This window comes from Epinephelus fuscoguttatus, linkage group LG17 (genome assembly GCF_011397635.1).
Source record: "Epinephelus fuscoguttatus linkage group LG17, E.fuscoguttatus.final_Chr_v1".
In the NCBI taxonomy this organism is placed as follows: domain Eukaryota; kingdom Metazoa; phylum Chordata; class Actinopteri; order Perciformes; family Serranidae; genus Epinephelus; species Epinephelus fuscoguttatus.
Window position 1 is genome coordinate 9714126 of NC_064768.1, and position 24684 is coordinate 9738809.

A 24684-nucleotide genomic window follows, 5' to 3' on the forward strand; every position below is an offset into this window, starting at 1 on the left:
GGTTGCCCTTTCACTTACGTTTTAACAGGTCTGACGCTACTATGCGCCCCGGCTGTATCTAGGCTAACGGCTAACATTGCTAACTATTATTTCTATGTCACTAGTCACTTGAAACAAATTTAGGACGATAGGAGACAGGTTGAAATAAACCGAAATTTCCCTTTAAGTGTCTTCATGTCAGTCATCTCAAAAACAACAGAAAGCACGACTATGTCACTTATACTGAAGAGCAGCCACTGAGTGCATTTCCATCCACCAACATCCACTACTTTTTCATTTTGTGCATTAAAAAAAAGAATCATGAGTGGATTTTTAGAAATTTGATAAAACAAAAAAAAAGTTGCAATATTGCAAAAAGTTGGTGTATCAATAAAAACAAAATGCAACAAAGGGCAATAGAAACAGACTTAATAATGAACGTTACGTGCCGTGGGGTTGTGTTTGTGTTTCTGTTCTCTTCTGTGGCTACACTACCGCGTTTTAGAAATAATCTCTGTCCTTACGAAGACACCTGGATACACATATCACATGACTATTTACGTACATTTGGCATGTGTATGCCTGTGTATACAGAAAGCAGATTGTCTATTCTGCGGCTGGTTGCTTGGTTACAGAAAATACTATGGAGATGGTGAAGAGTACAACCAGGGATTTCTTTACTTAAATGGACAATGAGATGGAACTGTTACTGAAGGTGACACGTGAGTATAAGGCGGTCAAGGTGGCAGAAAACAAATTAGGAGTTAGGGATGCACTACAATGTTGGCACATCATCGGTATCAGCTGATATTGGGTTTAAAATGAAATATCAGAATTGGCCAACATGCTTTTTCTTATTTTGCACAATGAATGAATATTACATACATTGAAAAGTATTAAATTTCATGTCTCCATCTGCTGGTGGGCCATCATGATAAGAGTATGCATGCATAATATGGTGTTAATTCCACTACAGAAGAGACTTGATGATCACTAAAATCAGGCGGAAAAAAGTGAATATATTTATATTGGTGTTGGTCATCTGTGAAATAAGTTGTTATATATCAGCATATCAAGTATCGAAATTGGCAAAAAACCCGCTGCTGCACTGGGAGCATTATCACTGGAGGAAGCCATGGCATTTGGAAAGGAGCACCCACAAAAGAACAATGAAATCACAAAAGCTGACCTAGCTGCAATGTTTTTGACTTGGTGGTCAATTCAATACAATCGTTTTTTTAATAAACCAGCACAGTATTTAAAAGATCTAAAAAGTCTTGTTAACACTGAAATAAAGCAGACGTACGCCTGTATGGCCTCAGTAACGGAGCCGATCTGGTTGACTTTCAGCAGCAGGCAGTTGCAGGCTCGCTCCTCAGCAGCTTTCTCTATCCTCTTAGGGTTAGTCACCGTCAGATCATCCCCCACCACCTGGATCCCCACCTGGGCTGTCAGACGGGACCAGGCCTCCCAGTCATCCTGGTCGAACGGGTCCTCAATGGACACCACTGAGAAGGAGGGAAGAGAGGTGAAAAATGAATAAAGATATTTCATCTCTGGCTGAAGATCAACAAAAACAACAAATATGGCCCACCTGGGTAGTTGTTGACAAAGCCTTGGTAGATGTCAGCCAGCTCCTCTCCAGAGATGTGTCTGTCAGGATCTGGGGGGGATTTGAAGTCCAGGTCGTATTTCCCATCACGGTAAAACTCTGAGGCGGCCACGTCCATTCCAACCACCACCTTGTCTGTGAAACCAGCCTTCTCTATGGCTATCTGCAGCAAATCCAGAGCTGAGGAGTGAAAGGAAGAGGTGGAAAGCAGGGAACAGAGATAGAGCCATTAGATGATGTAAACTAAGAAGTCAAAAGTCAGACTAACTATGAACGTTTTTTTACTTTTTTGCCACTCAGGCTAAAAACAGAGTTCCCTAACCCTGTAATTGATGCAGCCAGAGAGATGGTTCTGCAGACACAGCTGAGGGCTAAAAACTGATGCAACTTCCTCTAAATGTTTACTGCGAAAAAAACCCCTCTTATTTCATGATGTAAACTAATAATTATTTATTTCAAATTCAAGCAAAAATAAACATTTTGTTTTAGTTCAGCATTAAATGTCAAAATAAAAGCTTCTTTTCCAGAGCCATGAACCCATTTCATCCACCTAGGCCTATTATGCAGCATGTTCAGTGAGGTTGTATTGAGGTTGTACCAAAATTCAAATTAAATTTCATCACCCAATGAACTGTGTAAAGAACACAGGACATCACTGTTGACACTCTTCCTCCTCTTACTCACCCTCACTGTTCTCCAGGATGTTGGGAGCAAATCCTCCCTCATCTCCCACATTGGTAGCATCCTGGCCGTACTTCTCCTGGATCACCCCCTTCAGTGTGTGATACAGCTCCGATCCTATCCTCAACGCCTCCCTGAGAGACAGAGGGAAGGAGGGAGAGATCGTCAGAGAGTGGAAAGGCAGAGACAAAAACATCCTCAGGAGAGAAATAATCAAGAAAAATGAACGATGAGAGAAGTTAGGAAGAACTTTTTTTTTTTTTTTTAAAAATAGACTAAAAATCTTAGATATTGAAAGAGAAGAAACCAAATGGAAAAACAGAAAAACTTCATGATGATGTTTTTAATTCTTACTTGAAAGATTCAGCTCCAACGGGAAGAACCATGAACTCCTGCATGGCCAGTTTGTTACCTGCATGAGAACCTCCATTTATCACATTAAAGGCCTGAAGAGGAGAGGAGGAAACAAAGAGGTGAGAGGAAAGGAGAGGACAGAAAAAGGGGGATAAGGAAACAAGGAGGAAATAGAAGAGGAAACAAGGAGAGGAGGAAACAAGGGGGAGGAAACAGAGGGGGAAACAAAGGGTCAAGGGAAGGAAATGTGGAGAGAAGAGAAGAGTTTAGTAATAATTTTAGGAGCCTATAAAACTAAGAAACATCTGTAAACACCTACACACTGTCCACACTATACTATTCCAGATAATGTAACAGTGCAAGCATGTGAAATTATCATATATTTTTGTAGGAGAGAAAAGAGTGAAACTCATATGAATAAACAACATTTTTATTAAAACAAAAATAAATGAGTTTGTGTCTTACAGGAACTGGCAGCACCAGCTCTGTGTTTCCAGCCAGGTCGGCTATGTGGCGGTACAGGGGGACGTCTTTCTCTGCTGCACCGGCCTTACAGATGGCTAGAGACACTCCCAGGATGGCGTTGGCCCCGAACTGAGCTGTTCGACAGGACAGAAAACAGGGAAGCATTACCTTCATTGTCAAATCAATAACCCCTTAGTCTGCATTTCTTTCTTTTCAATGTTTAATTTAACTTAACTTATAAATCAGTAGGGATGCATGATATTGGATTTTTTTTGCCAGTAGCCAGTATGCCAATATGTAGCAACTCATTTGACCAATAAGTGATACCAACATTGATATTTCCACTTTTTCCCTACCTAATGTGGTAGGTATGTGATAAAATCTAAACTTTAAGCCATGACTCCTTCTATTCTGGCTCCCAATAACACAACAAGATGACATTTTAAGACTCCTATGTAGCCTACAGCCCTGTGGTGGAGAGTCATGTTTTGCCTCCAGCTAACAAACTGATGTAATTGTGACATCAGTTTGGTCTATAAAGTGGTCTATAAAGTGGATTTGGCAGTTTGGATTTCCTTATTGTCAGGTTAAGTTTTACCATTTTTGTAGCAGTGATTCATGTCAGAGGTGTAACAACATGTTCAGGTAGTGTGTTAAGAGTAAATGAACATGGTTCTTATTTAAGATTACTTAAAATTTTGACCAAAGAAAAGAGATTTCAGTATTCAGTCTGATTAATTCAAAACAATAATATTTATTTTAGTTTTATGATCAGACAATAGTTTTAAGCTCAATTCTCAATATTAAATACATTAAAACTTAAATTAAAAGCCTAGCCCCAGTTAAATGCCCAGTCCCTTTTACTAGCCTTTTAGGCGGCGGAACAAGGATGAAAGTAAAGCTGGTGAATGTCCGTGCGGGGCGGGCAGGAGGGGTGGTGGATAGGTCCAACAAGCACCGACTTTCACCTGAGAGAGCAGTGTTTCTAAAGATTCTAAAGCCAAACCCTGTTCTTTTTTCCTAAACCTTACCATGTGTGTATGTTTTTGAAGGAGAAAAAAAAAACGTCATTTTGTGGTGTTGTACAGACGTAGTGCATTCATTTTGAAAGAGACTGTATGTAAATGTTAGATTTCCTGTGAAAACGGAAGTGTTTCTTGAAAGTAGACAATGCATGTAACAGGCAGAACTTGACATGGTGTCCCAGAATGTCAACAACCAACATACCCAGGGTACCTTGCATGTCGTATGTGGATGTGAAGAGTCTATGACCAAACATCAATATGTGATGAGGTCGGAGTGTGAATGTGTTGATAAAAATAATTTACATTTAAATTCACTTCACATCTTGTAATTCTTGAAGCTGCTTTTATGTCACCATAAAAAAAAAACAAACATTAAAGAGTAAGTATTTTTTGTAACTGCTTTTTTAGCTTACTGTTACTGTGTGTGTGTGTGTGTGTGTGTGTGTGTGTGTGTGTGTGCAATAAACAATAATTGGAGAATGAATTCTCTGTGTCTTGGGAATGATGTCTAAGGTCTCTTTATAATTACGGTATGTGCATTTCAACATAAACAGAAAGTCAATTCAAGTCTGTTTCAGCTACAGTTTAGTCTGACAGGTTTTTCTGTGCTGGCTGAAATTGATTTCTCCAAACACCACTGCTGTTTACCTTGCTGCCTGAAATGATTAGTTGGCATGACTATAAATAAGAATAAATGAACAGTGAATTTATTTAACGGTGTGAGTTTGCATCGGCCGTGCCAAAGCCCGTTTGGAACAGCAATCTATTTTCTCTGTCTTGTTTCCGTCTGTATTTATTTCCTCTTGTTACCCACTTTGTGACAAACGGGCCTTTGGTAAAGACATTTTTCAAAATGAGTGTGACTTCGCACGAGCTGCAGGAACAAGATTTCCAGCTGGCTGGTGAACTCTGATGATGCAGTGTTTTTAGTCCATCACAACTTGTTTCGACTCACATTTGTTTTCTGTGCCATCCATCTCGATCATCATGTTGTCCAACTGCTCCTGCTCCACCACACTGATGCCCTGCAGACACACACAAATACAAACACTCATCTTGACAGTACACACAGTTAAGGCAATCACTATATTGATATTAACCCTTTTAAACCTGTTTTCTTGTGCTGTGCTCAGATGTCTTCAAAAGCATTTAAAGGTGCACCCAAAAATGAAAATTCAGCCATTATCTACTCGCCCATATTCTGATGGAGGCTCAGGTGAAGTTTTAGAGTCCTCACAACACTTGAGGAGATCCCAGGGGAGAGGGGGTAGCAACACAACTCCACCTAATGCAGGCTTACAGCGCCCCAGATTCAAACGTCCAAAAACACATTATTGAAACCACAAAATATCTCCATACTGCTCATATGTCCCCAACATAAAAAGTTGTTGATGATGAGGCTAAAAACAGAGTTCAAATGATGTTTTTCCAAACAACTTTTTATGTCGGGGCTTCAGGACACTTGGATCACTACGGACGAGCAGTATGGAGATATTTTGTAGTTTCAATTATGTGTTTTTGGACGTTTGAATCTGGGGTGCCGTAAGCCTCCATTAGGTAGAGTTGTGTTGCTACCCCCTCTCCCCTTGGATCTCCACAAGTGTTGTGAGGACAGATATGTGCTGCAGTGCAGTATGGGTAATTCCTTCAATCAGCAAAAAACATCTGCTGATTAAAGGAATTACCCATACTGCACTGCAGCAGATATCTGAATCATACTTACATACTTACACACACTCGCACATAAACACACACACCTCATTCACTCACTCACACACTTCTTTCTCACACAGATATATTATCGTCATCTTTTAATCACAGTATCTCTAAACACACACACACACACACACACACACACACACACACACACACACACGTTTCTTCTCCATTACTGATAACTGGAAAGACTATCTTATTCTCAGAGCTTCCTGTCTGCCCATCCAGATATGATAGCCATCTGTCCATCTAGTGACTGAACTTGTGCTCAGTGTCACCTGCTGCATGAGGTCGTTTTGTTCATATCTAACGTTCAAACTGGACATTTTCAACCTGATTTAATCTGTCTATAGACTGTTGAGACGCATGAACACAATACCTTTAATGTCACACACGGTTCTCTGAAAGGACATCTGAAACCTGGATGTTCGGGTTTAGGAAAACATTTTTTAGGCAAAGCCTGGTGGGACTTAAATAACGAACCACCAAAACTGAGTGTCATTAATAAAGGGACAATCAAGGCAAATGAGCCCAGAGATATTACAAGTAAGGCTGAATACAGTCCTGCAGGAATGAGCCCTTATACCCAGAAATGAGTCAGCAATTTTACACTTCCCGTTCCCCTGTCTCAAATTCATTGGGTTTTTGGTCCGATGCCTGAAATAACTTCTGTGGTTAACACAAGGTTAAGAGAGGTTGTATTGTACGACATAAATACGTCAGTAAATCCCCTGCTTGGATCCCCCAATTTTGAAGCTTTTACATGTCTGAAAAAAGGTGGTGGCTAAATGAGACTACCAAGATTGTTGGGGACATTAAATGTCATCACCAGTGTTGTCAACTCTTCTCCAATTAAAGTAGCTAGCATTAACTCCAGTAGTCGCTAAAAGTCTCCAGATGATGTGAGAGAGACCCTGCACTGATGGCAATGAGCCGTGGGCTGCGATTACTCTGAGCTGCAAGCATGAGACTCAATTACAATGTAGGCTATTTGTCTTTTTCCATGATGGTCTGAATAAGTTGCTAAGTTTGTCGCTAGATGCTTTTCTAGAAATAAAGTTGCTAAGAGGGTCTGAAAAGTCTAAACATGGAAATGCATGTACTTTACATTCCGTTTGTGTTTATACTTGCGCTCTTGCCATAACCACTGGCTCGATCAGGTCACGCTAAGAGGAAAGGCTTTTTGACCTTGGTGTAGTTTTTTTAAAGCCTTACATTTTGCTTCTGGCAATTGTATTTATGCTTCAAAAATCATAAAAGTGGTGTTCGTTTGTGAGGACTACCTGTAAGTAGTAAGTAAACATGTAAGTATCATAAACTTTTGTCTGCCGCAGAGTTTATTTTTATTTATTTTATTTTATTATTTTTTTATTTTTTATTTTTAATAATCCAAAATCCATTGTAATGACCCCATTGGCTTTTTGTCGAGGTAACCAGTATGATGCTAACTTCTGGGTTAGCCTACAGTAAGTCCCCAAATTGAATCTTTAATGTTTAGCTCTCTATAAAACTGTGACTTTTGTTGACTGGGAGGGCAGAAATACTGCTAACACACAACCGTTACCTACAACTCTTGGGCCTGCTAAGAACTTAACAGAGGACACTGTATCTTTAAATATAGTTAGTACATTGACGTATTGATGACTTACAGAGGCTATAAGAGCGGGACCAAGGGTATCGTTGATGTGCCCGACTGCCTTCAAAACACCTGGAAGAGAGGACAAATAAGATTAGTGAGTCAGAAAAGGAAAAAAGTAATTAATGTAAATGTACTCTTTGTCTAAATCCAACATTAAAGAACCCTTGTGATATTGACACTGATTCCACGCTAGCCTCTTGTTTGCTAGCTTTCGGGTCACAGGCAAGGTTTCATTTACAAGCAGAAATGTAACAAAGTTTTCTGGAGGCTAAAAGCTGAATTGAACTGATTCCTAGTGATGAAAAACAAGAAAAACAACAAATGTGTTGGTAGCAGTCTGTATTAGCCTCTTTTCCACTAGATTCTGTAACTTAATATTTACAACTGTACTGGACAGTACAGGTTGAACTTTACTGATTTTTTCAACAATGTACTTTGCTAGCATTCGGCTTCACATATGCATAATGGGAGTGGTGGTTGTTAAATATGGAAACTTTGTTTGGTTAAAATGCCATGCTAATGACGTGTTTCAGCTTTTGAGAAAGACACATTACAGAAAGCCCATGTTAAGATAATAAATCAGAGCAGAGGGCTAATTCAGTTGTTTTTTTTTGAATGTTTAGAAATCCTTCTGTCCTCTTGCGGTCAAAACTAACACGTTGTAGCTTTAACTGTTTAAAGAATGTGAATATGAATGCAAACACAGTCAATCTCTCACCGTACCTTTGCCCTTGAAGCGACTCTTGTCTCCATCTCGGAGCTCCAGGGCCTCATAGATCCCTGTGGATGCTCCACTGGGCACCGCAGCCCTGAACAGACCTGAAAATCAGAAAGACGGAGATAAAATTAAGGTTTTAAGCTGCAGCTGTAACAACCATATGAGCACAGAGGAGAGCATTGGCAGTTAACTAGCCAATGAGATACTCTCACAGGGACTCACACACACTAACATGCACATACAGCTGTACAATCTACCACAATAAGAAAAAGAAAAAAAGAAGCTTTAATTACAACACCAAGAGAGGTAGCGTGACTTCGTTCTCTGCTCAGGTCGCCATTACTCCACTATATCTTTACATAGTAAATAGTTGTTTGCTGCTATATTAATGCTTTGAATGTTGTATGTAGCACCTTTAATTCTCAGTGGGCAGAACTATGATTTCGAGACAGTTCCCCTTTAACACATACTCTCCCTTTTAGGAGTGGTCCACCCAAATTTAAAACAAATTGACTGTCAATGTTCCTCTTTGCAGCAGTTACCAATTTTTTGGTAAAAGTTTTATGTGAGATCCAGAAATTGGTTTTGGTCGACATTTGTGATGAATCTGTCCATCAGTTTTTATTTATTTTATTACACTGATAGACTGTCGGACTGATATGAAGTTCAGGAGACACCATATTTTTGTTTTTTATCTGTATACAAATTAAACAGTTACCTTGTATGTAATGAATTTGATTTGTTTCTGGGTGACTACAGAAGGGTTATGAAAGCATCCTCATAATGTGGACCTTCAGCCTACAAGAAGACTCTAAGCCCCAATCTTCCCTCAGCTGAGGACTGATTGATCTGGACATAGGTCAAATGAAGGTCATTTGATGTCAGAAACAATTTACGATTACAGCAGAAACGCTGTTGCGCTGCCAAATTTCTTAATGCTTTCTGGCTAATTTCTGACATGATGAATCTGTGCAGACATCCATAACTTTACGTTGTTGTTTTCCCCATCTAATATTTGCAGTCAGGCTTGTCGGTAGTCACCTTTCTCTGTGCAAAGGTCCACTTCCACAGTGGGGTTTCCCCGGGAGTCCAAGATCTCCCTGGCAACGATGCTGACGATCGACATCCTGAGAGGGAGGAAAAGAGACTGCGTTACGAATGCTCTACCTTGTAATGTGCTGTGCTCTGCATCCTGTCAGAATTACAGGTACAGTGTGACAGTTGTATTGGTTATGGCAGCTTCAGATTGGATTGAAAAAGAGGGAGAAAGAATAAAGGAAAGAAAAAGATCTCATGGGTGAAGAATCTATTTTCACATTGAACACGTACACACACACACACACACACACACACAAAAAGAACAACCTGTCAGGGGAGACAAGAAACAACATCACCGCAGATTCACTGTGAAAATCAAAGCTCACCACAGTCTCATGCACATACAGTATACTGTCACACTACCACACACACACACAATGCAGTTTCTTTGTGTTTTTGGAAGCAGGTTGCAGTTAAATTCTTCCGCAACAGATGAAATTATGCATCTGTTTTCCACTGCTTTCATCCAGACTGGAAAGGAGGCTGCACTGTGCACCCTGACAGATTGTGTTCCTCTGTGCCATAGAGCTATTGACATCCATTCATTCATTTATTACCATGAACACACACACTATAATTTATTTTTGACTCAGTCCCACATACACCTTCCTGCTGCCCCCAGATTTTCATGGGAGCACCAAATATGGATTAATGCGTTACATAAAATAGTCCCAAACAAGTGCACTATTTCATCCTGTTTGCTTGGTAAAAATTGCAGTGACTGGCTGTTTTAGGAAGTTACTGAGCCCTTTTTAAAAATGAAACCATATATTTGTTTTTAAAGATTTATGTCTTCAGTATGAACCAATGGGCTTGGAGCTGAGAGCCACAGGTTTGGGAAGTAACACTTTGGTCTTGGTCTTTTCATGGGATTTGTTAATGAGAAGAAACGTATTGATTCACCCTTTATCATTTAAGGCAACAACAGCTGTTTGATAACATTTCTGCCAAGAAGTTTTTAACATTAACAGAATTGTCTGTCACTTTTGTACAGTAGTGCAGGGCACCAAGCTACATTTCCATGTTTTGCTCAAATCTGTTTTTTTTCTTTCTTTTGTCTGCTGGTTTATTGTTTACTTTTGTTCACAGAATTAATTAACACTGCAGGGTTAAAAAATAATTCATCATTTTCATTTGCAGAAAATAAGCATTTTTTTTGCCTGAAAGTTTTTCTTCGCTAAAATCAATTGTTTTTACTGTTTTATGTGCCACTGTTTTTGTTGTTGTTGTTGTTTTCCTTTTTGCAGTTATGCTACAGCTTTTGAAGGTGACTTCCTGTTTATACAGATTTTTTTTTAAAAAAAATCTTTACAGCTAAGATCTTTTTAAGTTTTTTACTTTAACTTTTCATGATGAAGTCGATGTTGACTACACAGAGTAGTGGCTATGGCATAATTACACCATCTGTGTCACATATCGACATTTGGTCATGGACTTTTCACTGTGACACATGCCCTGCAAGGTACCCTGGGTGCATTGATTGTTGACGATATGGGACGCAGCATTGGATGGTTGCTGGTTGTTGGATTCATCCAAAACCCCTCCCACCCACCACACTCAGACTTCTGTTGCCTTAACTTTTGGTGTTGTCCCACCACATTTACCCCTTACACCATTGAGCGCCGATAAACAATAACAGCAACCGGCTGTGTATTATGCCAACGTGAAAGGACGGCTTATTTTGTCAGTGTCTGACACTGGAAGTCACTGACCAAGTGCCAGATTTTGACAACTTCAGAGTTAGACCAGGTTGATTTAGAGTGGTTCCCTATGAGCCTCAATTTCACTTTGCAATTCTGTCTGCCACCAGGTACAATCTTCTGGAAAAATTAAGGCTCCATTTACAGCACAAAGGAAGTGCATCAACCATTGTGCAACCTGGTAGCCATTGATAGTTTTCCCCAAAGGCATCACTTTGTGTTTGGGAGAGCAGTCCCAAATATGTGATTTTAGGCAATGTAATTGGTGGGATCAGTATGAGGTCAGAGGAGATAATTGCAGCAGTTTGGGAAGAAAGTAGTAAATCAAAAGGGCATTGCCAAGGGTACTACCAAGGCTGTAGGGTTTTTTTAAACACTGAGAGGGGGGCACAAACGGAAGTCTGGGGGTCCTCTCCCAGAAACTTTTGAACTCTTAATTTCGACCACTTCATATCCTGTAAAAAAAAAACACGAAATTCAGGCGGCAGGGAGCAATTCACCATATAGAAAATATAATGGAATATAACGCAGTGAGGCTCTCAGCATTCTGTATTGCTTTCAACATTTATTCCCCAGTAGGTCAGCTTTTCTAATTTAATCATGATGTTTGTGATTATTTGCTGGCTCTGAGGAAAATAGAAAGCGATCCAGTTGTCTTTGTGAACAATAATACCACTTGAAAACCCTAGAGGAGAGAGAGTTGAGAAGTTTTCTGTTTTCATATTAAAGTTTTATGACACGATCCAATTCAGTAAATCAGTAGTTTGAAAGTGGTTAGTGGTTACTAGGAATTTATGAGGGATTTTACACACAAACTTAGTGACAGATTTATTTATGAAATCCTGTACCACAGAGGGACATGAAGAAACATTCCGGTGAGATTGGATCTCAAGAAGAAATCGCATATGGATGTAACTCTTTGCAATCCATTCTTTTCATTTCTAACTACTAATATGAAAGGACTCATTTTTGTTATGTTTCTCACTGCTCACGTAATTAAAAAAATAAACTCATTCAGTTTGATGATTTATTTGAAATTTCTCTATCACTATGTCATTACCTACACTCTAAAACATCAGGAGCTCTGTCCTCATTGTCATGTCACTATCATCCGTGCTGATCTCCTCTGTGGGTGTTTCCCCTCTTTCTCCTCATTGATATTCGAGACACGCAGCGCTGCAACAATATGTCAAAAAAGGCCTTTTATGTCTTCCTCGTCTCCATGCTGTATGAATACTTCATCGATCTGTGAGGGGCTAAAACTGGCTCGCTGCTAGCTTGCAGAAACCTGTCACCATTATGAGGCCGTCCTTACAGATGCACTGACAGAGCAGAGGGTGTGTCAGCTCCTGTAGACCTATATTTTCTCATCATGCCTCTTTAGTGGGTATTCATCAGTGCAAAACTACACTGTAATGCCAACAGGGAGATAGATATTGTCCCATCTGAAGTCAGATCTAATGGGAAATTAGATTTTAGAGGTTACAATGATTTACAATCTCCTTGCAGCAGACGTAGGAAGTGCAGGTATAAATAATTACATTAAGGATGGCTAAGTTCCATTAACACATTCCTGTGAGCCAACATGCGCATACACAGTGTTTCTGTAACTCCCACTTGATGAAAAGACAGAAGCTTCCTGTGTTTGTGTCTCACACAGCATTTAATATAGTTGCCTCTGCAGTGTGGGAGAAACACTGAGACCTTTTAATGAAGTAAATGTAGCAGTTCCACAGTAAAAAGTATTGGCATCAAAATATACCAAAGAAAAAAGTACTGATTTTGCAGAATGGCTTATTTCAGAATAATACGTAACCAATTACATCATTGATATATAATTATTAATGCATTAGTGTTGCTTTAATATTGCAGCTGGTAGATCTGGGATAATTTTCTGGGATTTATTTTGTTGAGTAAACAGCCCATCACCAGAGGAAAATGTTGAAATTGTATGATTCGGTAAAACACAGATACGTTACATTTGTGCGTTTCATGTGTATCATATCAACTTTTCTTAAATGATGTAGTATACAAGCTGACTTTGTCATTGGGAGGTAAAGGGGACAGTGGATATTATGGCTCCTAACAGCAGACTGGACAAGCTTCAGACCACTGTTCGAAACCAACAAACACAACTTCTCATAGAATGGTTCGTATGATTATCCTACGAATTTGCCCCCCAAGAATGGCGTTACATCCTTAATGTACAGTGAGGTAATTCACGTTAAGTTACTGTGGATAGGTTTGGGAAAAGCAACATGGTGAGGAAATGAAATGACTCAAAGTTCACTCATAGGTCTAACACATGCACGTGACTGACAGACGTAAGTTATGTAATGTTATGTTTTTTGATGGGCCCTATTGGACGTTAATTTGACAGGCGAAGTGCGCCATAGTTGCTAGTTATGAAGCACACACAGAGAGTTTTATACGTATATATATTTTACCAAGAGCGTGTCTGACTGCTACGTTTATGTCACATCCACTTGCAGATGTGCCCAGCTTGTCAGTATTGAGAGATTTTGCATGTAAACTAGCTGCCACATGATTAAACAGAGACTCGATATTGGGCAACATCAACATACATGTTGCTAGCCTGGAAATCCAGACCTAAATCTAGAAAGATTTAGGGTCTGGCTTTGAGTAATGCAAATGGCCCAACTCGAGGGGTGGCACCAAGCATGCATTTGTAAATATCACTGCACGCAATTGGATAACACTTCGACCAATCAGAATAATACACGGGGTGACGTATCCAGAGCTTAGCTACCAGCAGAGCTAACTGGTAGATTAGACTCTTGCTGTATCTGGTCAGCAAAACAGCAAAAACGTCCTTCTTGCAAAGGAAAGATTTGAGCGTTGTCTTCTGTTCCTCTTTTAGAGAAAAAGCGAAGTCTAACTTGTTCATTGTAGCGGCCAAAGCCCTTTCAAACAACTGGTGTTCATCCATAGCCATCTTGCAATGTTTACTGAGTGATTCCGGACTTCGTTGTCGCAGCGCTGTCATCATCTATTTAGCTTGCCTCTGGCCCGCCTATATCAGATACACCAGTGTGATTGGTGCAGCTTGACTACAAGGGCATGGGTAATGAGCATCATTACTGATTGCCAGAGTGACTCGCTGAGCATATTCAAATTGTGCTCTCACGAGAACTCTGGATTTCCAGGGTAACATGTTGCAGGACTTGGGTTAAGAACCGAAGGTTTGCCGGCTCAAGTCTCTGTCCGGACTTAAGATGAAGTGTGGACTAGTTGCTGAAGAGGTGCAATCTGACTCCTGGGCAATGCCGAGGTCCCCTTGAGTAAGGCACCCAGCCCCCTAACTCTAACCTTTCTCTTTTTAATGCATGTATAGGTCCCCTTCCCCTTCTCATTACATATCTGTACATGACAAAATCTACAAAAGAAAATAGTTGATGTAGAATAAACATAAAATTTTGTCATAGATTGATACTATTTTGCAGAAACAGAAAACCACGATGGAGATGGGTTTGCCTTTTTGGGGGCATATATAGAAAATTGCACCATTTTTGCACAGTTTTTGACTTACTGTGAGTTCTTTGAACACAGGATATTTCCAGGTAGTAATTGAGCCCCTCCACCCCTCAGACCCCAATGTGCTGCCTGCAGTGTCTATATTTACGCCTCTGGGTGTGACAAAGTGCCAGTATTTCCATCTGAAATGTAGTGGACCAGAAGTAAAGTAGCAGAAAATTGGAATATTCATGTAAAGTTTAAGTACATCAGAATTGTACAGTACTTAAGTAATTGTGTGTAGCTACCCTCCACCACTGCCTGGCTTAATCCAACAAATTTGGTCTTCATTGCTTTTATCAGTAGTCATCTTTGATTAAAGTTTACTGTGACTGGTTCAGGTTTTTACTATTCTGTCACACTGACTTCTCAATAATAACACTTTTAACTTTGCAGAAGTCTTAAAGACAAATTTGTTAAAACAGCACAGCTTCATCACGCATCACAAACAGAAACATCAAAGTCTCTATCCTCTTCAACGACTCTTTTAGAGGCTGTTCATTCCTGTTTTTACATCTGAATTTCTGTTTGATAATGTGCTTTAATTTCACATCAAACATTTCAGTTATTTTCTCAAAGTGTCCCTTTTTAATGTGAGGGGGAAAATGATGAATATCCTCTTCTGTCCTCTCTTCCAACTTTCTGACATTTCCATTTGTTTATATAGATATATATATATATATATAGATACATATATCTAGATATATATATATATATATATATATATATATATATTCTGGGACACGTGGTCTGGTGGTTAGCACTCTCGCCTCACACCCGATCCCGGGTGTGGGAGCCCTTCTGTGTGGAGTTTGCATGTTCTCCCCGTGTCAGTGTGGGTTCTCTCCGGGCACTCCGGCTTCCTCCCACAGTCTAAAGACATGCAGATTGGGGACTAGGTTAATTGGTAACTCTAAATTGTCCGTAGGTGTGAATGGTTGTTTGTCTCTATGTGTCAGCCCTGCGATAGTCTGGTGACCTGTTCAGGGTGTACCCTGCCTCTCGCCTGATATAGCTGGGATAGGCTCCAGCCCCCCCGCGACCCTCAAGAGGATGAAGCGGTTAGAAGATGAATGAATGATCTTTTTCTCTTTTCTTTCTGTCTGTTAGATGTTTGTGGCAACCCTGTAACGGGAATACAGATTAAAACAGCATTCAGACCATCTGAAATACTGAAAAGTCTTTTTTTTGTAATTGCACAAAATCTTTCTCTCGATGATTTATACATTTTGTTATCATGTTTTCTCTATATTTTTCCCTCTGCATTCAGGCTGTGAGTCAGATAAACACCAAACACATTCTGTTTATGTAAAGCCTTCCTGTTGACATTAAACACTACACAATTCTTTTCTTTTTCTCGTCTCCCTGTCACCTCTCCCCTCCTCCCCTGGGACATAAATTCCCCTGTGTGTTGCTTTTAACCTGCAGAGAAATCATATTACTCCTCTTGTCTTTTCATCTTGTCCTCTGACTCCTTTGCTCAGCACTCCTCTATCGTATGTGATCCTTCTGAGCGACTCAGGAATATTTCCATCAACAGCTCTGAACCCTGTTCCCCTCACCGTTGGTCGATTACAATGTCGACAACCCACCAATTTATGCTTATTCAGGTCTCACGCTCATCATAAGTCGCAGGGGATAAAAGCGTCAGCAAAATGTGTAAAATGTATAAATGATGCTCAGCATAAGAAAGAGCAGATAAGGTGTCTGAGTCGCCGCCAGCATAGAGAAACTTCCACACACGGAGTCGAGGGTATTGATGCGTGGGTGATTTTCTCTACTGGCCTCTTATTCCATGGGGCTTTTTTATCATGCTCTTTTTATGGTTGCTGTTTTGAAGCCACACCCTAGAGTACTGCAGTTTTTTGAAAGTTCTTCGTCAGGGTGGAGCAGCAGAATACAGGACGCCTGCCAACTGTTTCACACCTCTTTTTTTCTCATTCTTGATCACATCTTTAAAGCATCAAAGCAGGCAGTGAATATTATACATAGTCAGTAATATTCCTACCTCCAATGAAAATTTAGTCAGCATGTCTATAAATAGCATCCAGACCTGAATATCTAGTGTCTATGTTACATTCAGTCCTATTTCTAACAAGACATCAGGCTATGCTCACCCAATCACCACAATAAATGTTTGGCATTGTACATTTCTGCAAACCATGGACACGTTACATTTCTATGTTATTATGTAGACTGCAGAATCATTGAAACTTCATGTTTCTTTACATTTGGATGATGCTGTGTTTAATGTGTTTAGGGCAATGGAAACATTTGAGCTTAAAAAACCCCAGTTTTGTTAGGAAAATAATGACAGAAAACAGAGCAATGTCTTGGTAAAAAACAATCAATTTTTGTGCCGCTGTCCTGGCAAGGAACACAGTGATGTCTCTGCAAAAACAACCACTGTTTGCGGCACAATCCCAACTTTAACGCAGCCATGACTTTGTGAAAAACAACCATTTTTCATGCCACTGTCCTGGCTGGAAACACAGTGGTGTCCAAGTAAAAACAAGCACTTTCCTTGGCACTATCTCAGCTAGAAAAGCAGCAATGTCTCATAAAAACAACCACTTTTCTTGGCACTGTCCTGGCTGGAAACGCAGCCATGACTTGGTGAAAAACGATCACTTTTCATGGCATTATCCTGGCTGGAAACACAGTGATGTCTTGGTAAAAACAACCACGTTTTTTTGGCACTATCACAGCTAGAAACGTAGCTTTGTCTCAGTAACCACTTTTGTTGGCACTATCCTGGCTGGAAACACAGCAATGCCTCTGCAAAAACAATCACTATTTGTGGCACAATCCTGACTTTGAACACATCCATGACTTGGTGAAAAACAACCACTTTTCTTGGCACTATCTTGGCTGAAAATGCAGCAATGTCATGGAAAAAACAACCGCTTTTTATGGTACTATCCTTGCTGAAAATATACGACGATGTCTCAAAAAAACACTACTATCACTATCCTGGCTGAAAATGCAGCAATGTCTTGCAATGTCTTGGAACAACCACTTTTCATGGTACTATCGATGGTACTGTCCATGAAATGTCTTGATAAAAACAACCACTCTTCTTGGCACCGTCTCAGCTAAAAATGCAGCGATGTCTCAGTAAAAATTACGACTTTTTCGTGGCACTATCCCTGCTGGAAATGTAGTGACAGGTCGCTAAAAAGCCGTATTTTTTGTTTGTTTCTTTGTCTGCAGCAGTGGTCTGCAGCTTGGCAGCCACCTTACCTACTGTATGTGCCACACCATCCTCCATTCCTTTCACCTCTGGATAATAAAGTCAGCTCATACACATGTAATCAGCACCATGTCACTTTAGTAATGTTGATATAAAACATACTGTGGTATGAAACGTACAAATTTTCTCCTGGCAACTGTTATTATATTCCAAAAACAGGAGCTCTTCCCTAAGGTGGTTGGAAGGTTTTCAAAATGTCTCTCAGGTTTTTTTTTAATTATTATGAATTTTCCCTGGACTTGAAAATATTAACTTGAGATTAGTGTAACATTTCAGTCACAGTCTTGTAATGCCAAAAAACATCTATTGCCTCCCCACATGATGCAAGGTTTCATACTGTGTTGTTACAGAAACAAAGTGTGTTGTTTCTGTTAATTCCCAAAGAAAACAGACCTGTGTGCTGACTGACACTTTTTATTCATTTACATTTTAACATTATTTGAATGTCAGTCATGTGCGCGCTACACTAGCAAGCTGTTTGTCAATATTTGCTGCATACACTCATCTCATATCCATAAACACATGTTCTTCATGTCGCCACCTTAATGAGTTGATCTCATTAACTCTTATCTCCTCTCTCTTCCTCTGTTTCTCTCACTGGCCTGGTGCTGTTTGTGCTGGGAGTTATGTAAGCTCTACAGCAGCAGCAGCAGAGAGAGGGAGGTTACCCATGAACGCACCACACCACACCTACCAGAGACTGCAGTGCTCAGCAGAAAATATACCAGCACTGAAAAATATAACACGTGAGTGGGTGAGCCAGGGAGAGAGTGAATGAGGGAGAGAGGGATGATAGCACGCGAGGAGATGGAGAACATGTATATTATCATGGTATCTACTGTATTTCTGTATGGAGGGAAAAGGATAAAGAGTGGGAGGATGGAGGGAAAGAGGGAGGTGAGGCAGAGAAAGATGAAATATAAAATCCTATCCAAATACAGAGAGAAGAGGGATGGATACAGCAAGAAAGACAAAATGTAAAGGACAATAGATCTCTGATCTTCTGATTCAATTCAGTTTAATTCTTGAAGATTAAAGAGGCAGAGCAGTTTACTCATCAGTAGGAGGATTATGTAGAATATTTTCTGTGGCCCTCTGTGGAGGGAGATGTCTTAAGTCTGAAAAAATAACCCAGATCATTAGAAACTTGGAGACTTTTGAGCAGACAGCCTTACTGCAGCGTGAGTTTTAAAGATGTAGTCATTTACTCGACAAGGGGTGTTCAGCAAAAGATGTGTGATTCTTTATATAATGATTGTTAGGTCTCTGTCAGAAATAAGGAAAACAAAAACATCATTTTTTATTTTTGTTACAGTAAATAGAACATTCAGAAATTAAATGATAGTTAAATCAATGTTTTTATTACCTAAAAAGTGTCTTTTTGTTTGTGTTTTTGCTATATTTCCTGTTCCTTTCCTTTCATTTCTTCTTCTTTCCTTCATTTCAACCCTGCTTAATTTTCAATTAAATATTGATCTAATATTAACTTCAAATACAAATGACATATCAATATCAATATAGATGCAATATAGATAGATAGAGAGATAGATAGATAGATTTGTTATATTCATATATTCATGTCTTTTCATAAATTCACGTCTTTTTTTTTTTTTTTTATAAGTTTGTATTTTTTATGACCACAGTAAAATAGATGCATCAGGGGAAATGTAGGATCCAGTGTGCTGGGCATGACCAATACTACAGACTAAAAGTCAGGATCTCAGCCACTGCTTCACTGACCTGCTGAAAATTCACCAATTTGTTGCAAGTCCCACAACTAACTCAGTGGAGTACCCCTTGAAATTACATCAGATCAATAAATATTGCATATGAAAGTGCTTCTCAAAATGTATTCTGGGTATTTACATTTATTTTTAATCTTCAAATAAGCAATCCAGTTGTTTCTGTTTTGGAATATAAAATCACTTAAAGGGCTAGTTCTGATCTTTTGAAGTGGGGTTGTATGGGATACTTGTCCATAGGCAATGTATTACATACAGTAGATGTCGGCATGCCCCGAGTTTGGAGAAGCAGACAGGAGTACCACCACAAAAACTAAGCAATGTACTGCTGTAGACAGGGGCAGCAGCAAATCAATATCAGTGTAAGTGTATGCTGTGTAGCTTTACTTTGATGTCAGATAGCAATTTCAGACAGGGAATTGCAGCTAATATATCGCTCTCTTCAAAGTGAGGCTCCATTGAGAAAACAAGTGATGCAACATTGCTGAACACAAGAGATGCTGGTCTACCACTGCCTCAAACAAAATGCCGATCAGGGGCTGAATTGCAAGCACATGTAACTAATTAATTGCTAACCAAAAAAACAACACAGTTGAAAAATTTTAGACCAAAAAACTGGGGGTCAGCCAGTAACTCAACAAGTATTTCTTCCACACTGTAAATTTACATTTCAAAGGTTTTTTTTAAATCATGTTCCTAATTTTCCTCAGAATAATTTAACAATATTGCAGGTTTAATCAGTAAACCTGTATCATAGTTTATGGCTGATGACTCTTAATATAACATTATCCATGATCCTTAGCCATTGTTCCTAGAACAGCAAATTCACAAGGGTTTATTTTAGCATTATGGTACAAAATGTGGCACTATAGTCTCTGAATTCATCTAAATGTGGCCCAGAATTCAACAGTAGACTGATAACTCCATGACAATATATATGCATTGTTAGGTATATGACAAGGTTGTTCATCTTTTGCGTTGTTGATTTAACAAGAAGAGAGTTTCATGCCCATGTGAGGTTTCAGGAGGACTTAGGTTCACACTTGTGTTTTGGTTTTCTACAAGAACATGTTTACATGCTTTAATGTTCAAAAAATGCATTATTTTCCTCATACTGTCTGTGCTGGAATGTCTGTAGTCACCCTCTATCTGAAATGAACAACCAGACATGTTCCAGCAGGAAAATGATCCGAAATCAGGGAGAATTTAACAACATTGTCAACCAAGATTACATGCTTCCCTGACATTAGCATGTAGCTACATGTAGCTGTTTACTTGCAGCTGGGGAATGGCTGTGTGCAGCGGCATTTTCTTCTGTTAATGTTTATATTGCAGGGAACATCGTAGCATAGTACATTTTATACTTATGAATGTAACATACTAGTTTATACAGTGTAATGTGGCACAACGCACATATTTGTATATTTTTTACACACTTATAGATTCAACACAGTGAAAATATTTTTATTTTTAATATCTTAAGTACTAGTGTTAAACATTGTAGCATAATGCACATTTTTATTTCTATTTTATTTTATTACCTTATATTTACATTCTTCAATTTCATACTCTTATTCTTATGACTTATAATTCTCTATTCTTTACATTGGAGCGATTGTAACAAATCACATTTCCCCCCCGGGGATCAATAAAGTATTTCTGATTCTGATTCTGATACTGATACTTTATGTGGTGAGAAAGGAGGCGAGATATAGACAATGTCTAGGGGATAGAGACGAATCAAGTAAGGCAGAGAAAAGGACAGAAAGGAGGACTGAGTGGTGAGAGATGGATTTAAATAGAAATATATACAAAGAGAGAGAGAGAGACATAGAGAATGGCTAGGAGGAAGGAGAGAGAGGGAGGAAGGGAGTGATGGAGGACAAAATGGAGAGTGAGTGGAAACGAGGCAGGGCGAGAGAGATAGAGCGATAAAGAGAGGAGGAGGAGAGAGAAAGATAAATAATTAAATGACCCTGTTTGGCTGGAGAGGAGACGAGAACTGGGAGGATGGAGAGAGGGAGGAGGAGGATGAAGAGGAAGAGGGGGAACAGAAGGCTGATCATTGCACGTATGGCAGGCTCACACACACACACACACACACACACACACAGAGGAAGTGGAGCAGTCTCACACATACGTAATGCTATTAATGTGTCCACATTAACACACGCACATATATCTTCAACTCACAATTATCACAAGTACCCCGACACGCACACTTAATGTCCACCCACACACAGCGCCAGAGATCTCGAACACATAAATACACACATTTCTGTGCCTTTTATGTTAGATATCAACTGTTTCTCTCTCTCTCTCTCTCTCACACACACACACACACACACGTACACACTTATTTTACCAAAGAGTCGACCATAATTGACTGCAAGATCACACACACAATGTTCCCGCTGCCAAAACACAGACACAAATTCTTGTACTTATATCTTTGTGAGGACTCTTGCTGTCATAATGCATTCCCTAGCCCAGAGATTCTTAATTACGGCCCATGGGCCAAATCCAGCCCATGATAGGGTGCAATTTGGTCCCCAAACCATTTTCTAGTTCACAATGAAAATAAATTGAATAAGGTGCCAGAATGAATTAAAAAGCATCAAAATAGAGCTTGTTTATCAAAAAAAAAGGAGGATTCAAGGATCCCCCCCCGACAACCCAAAAGAGGTCAGGCTAAGCCCCCTATGTCCTCAAAACCTTAAAACAGCCATGTGTACATCATACCTGTGTGGGCTGCTGAGACTGGCCCCTGGCTTCTAGTTATTGTGCAAAAGTGCCCCCCAGGCAAAGAGAGTTTAGTATCCCTGCCCTAGCCCCTTACCCTAACTTCAACCATCACAACTAAATGCGTAACCCCAACCCTTACCCCAACCTAACTGACACCAAAATGTAACCCGAACCTTAAAACCAAGTCTTAACCCTCAAAAAGGCCTATGACAAAGTGAGAATGGACCAAAATGTCCTCATTTTCCAAAAATGTCCTCACTCTATTGCTAAAATATGTTTTTTGGTCCTCACTATATGTCTAACGCCTGCCAATTCAAAAAAATAAAAAAATAAAAAATCTATCAAACTATGATAAACCATAACTGACTGCATGACCATATCACATAAATATTCCATTGTCAAAACGTGAAAAAAACACTCACATGAACACAATATCACTACAGCCAAAACCCACACCTGATCAAACACACATAAATACATACACAAACAGCCATTTTCCAAAAAAAACTGAGAGAAAATACACACGTAATATTTCAGCAGCCAGAACATATGTAAACAAGGATATGCATACACACACAAACACATTCTTGTACTTTCCCCTTTGTGAGGAACCTCATTATCATAATACATTCCCTTGCGCCTTACTCTAACCTTAACATCACAACTAAATGCCTAGCTCCAACCCTTACCCTAACCCCAACCTTAACCTGATTGTAACCTGAACCAAATAACCAAAATGGCAACAGCCAAAATGCCAAACTTGAGGCTTCAAAATGGGAGTCTGCAAACCAGTGGGTGATGTCACAGTAGCTATGTCAATTACTTTTTACAGTCTATGCTTTGAAGTAGTGAGGACTGGCCAAAATGTCCTCACTTTCCAAAAATGTCCCCACTCTGTGTAAAAGTACATTGGTCCTCACTATGCAGCATGTACAAGTTCACACAAACACAAACAAAATCCCATAAACACGCACATTCCCACACCTGCCATATTTACCAAAAAATATTAACCATCAAACACACACACACTTGATATACCAGGGACTAGACCATAACTGACTGCATGAGCACATAATATCCCTGCAGCCAAAACACACACCTAAACAAACACACACACATAAAGAACCATTTTCCAAGAAATCCAAGAGAAGATACACACACATATCTCTGCAGCCAGTACATGAAGCAAAGTCACTCACTCACACACACACACACACACACACACACACACACACACACACACACACACATACACACATGTTCTTGTGCCTGCCATATTAAAAGACATCAACCATCTCACACACTCTTGACTGCAGGATCCACACATACATGGTGCCAGACACACACACACATACACACACATTTGACAGCCATGAAGCACATTTTCACACACACACACACACACACACACACACACACACACACTGGCACAGCAAAACCTTAAACTGACACATTTACAGTATCTGCACATATGTATGCTTTCCTGTCTCTTTTCACTCACACACACACGACAGCCATTTTCACACATACACACATACAATAACACCTACAACTGTAGCATTTCAATCTTGCACACAAGCAGCATCATTCTGCATCCTCTTTGCACTCAGCAGCAGCCGATCAATATGAAATCAAAGAAGTAGAAAAACAATGGATGGAAAAACACAAAACCTCTTGAGTGGATGAAAAGAGGAAGAGAGTATTTCCTTCCTTTACCTGCCGCCTGTGTGTGTGTTCTGCCTTTCCGAGAAAATACTGGAGAGGCAGAGCAAGAGAGAGGGAGAGGAAAACAGGAGGAGATGGGGGTGGGAGGGGGGGGAATGGTTGTGACGGAGGGGGGAGGGGAGATGACTCAGAGGGAGATGGAGAGAGAGAGAGAGAGGAAGAGGAGGAGAAGAGGAGGGTTAATTAAAAAGGAGGAGATGGACGGAGGGGTGGGATGAAGGGATAAGGATGGGGTGCAGAGGCTCGTCGCCCGACAGAGGAGGTAAAAATAGATGAAGGGAGGACCGGTTCTCTCTCTCTCTTTCCTCTGTGTCTCCCTGTCTTTTTCTCTGGTGCTGCAGTGGGGTTCAATCGCTGTATATACAGTTACATAATCTATCCTTCTCCACCACACTCAGACATGATGATGCTCTTTGTGTGTGTGAGTATTTAAACACACAAACGCTGAAAACAATGCAGCAGCAGAAAGATGCTGTGCTGTAACGTTGCCAAATCATCAATTTATTTTTGAATCGCCAGGCTACTCGATTAGTCATAAGATACTTAATGTACCCTTGAGCAAGGTACTCCCGTAGTTGAACCTGCAGGAAACACAGCGATGTCTCTGTAAAAACAGCTCCTTTTTGTGGCACTATCTTGGAAACACAGCGATATCTTACTCTTTATGGCCCTATCCCTCGTGGAAAACAACTTGCTAA

At 39.9% G+C, this 24684-nt stretch overlaps 1 protein-coding gene across 1 annotated transcript in view; it reads right to left on the bottom strand.

Annotated features, from left to right (window-relative positions):
• Positions 1-24059, bottom strand: part of LOC125905081 (gamma-enolase) — a 35257-nt gene extending 11198 nt beyond the window's left edge. Inside the window, exons 1-10 of the mRNA XM_049602908.1 lie at positions 23978-24059; positions 9231-9316; positions 8195-8290; positions 7482-7540; positions 5072-5141; positions 3092-3225; positions 2627-2718; positions 2276-2406; positions 1574-1771; positions 1286-1487 (exon numbers count right to left, since the gene is read on the bottom strand). Coding sequence (XP_049458865.1) covers positions 1286-1487; positions 1574-1771; positions 2276-2406; positions 2627-2718; positions 3092-3225; positions 5072-5141; positions 7482-7540; positions 8195-8290; positions 9231-9315 — 1067 coding nt within the window. The 5' untranslated portion in view covers position 9316; positions 23978-24059. The remainder of the gene's footprint in view (positions 1-1285; positions 1488-1573; positions 1772-2275; positions 2407-2626; positions 2719-3091; positions 3226-5071; positions 5142-7481; positions 7541-8194; positions 8291-9230; positions 9317-23977) is intronic.
• Positions 24060-24684: the final 625 nt, after the last annotated feature.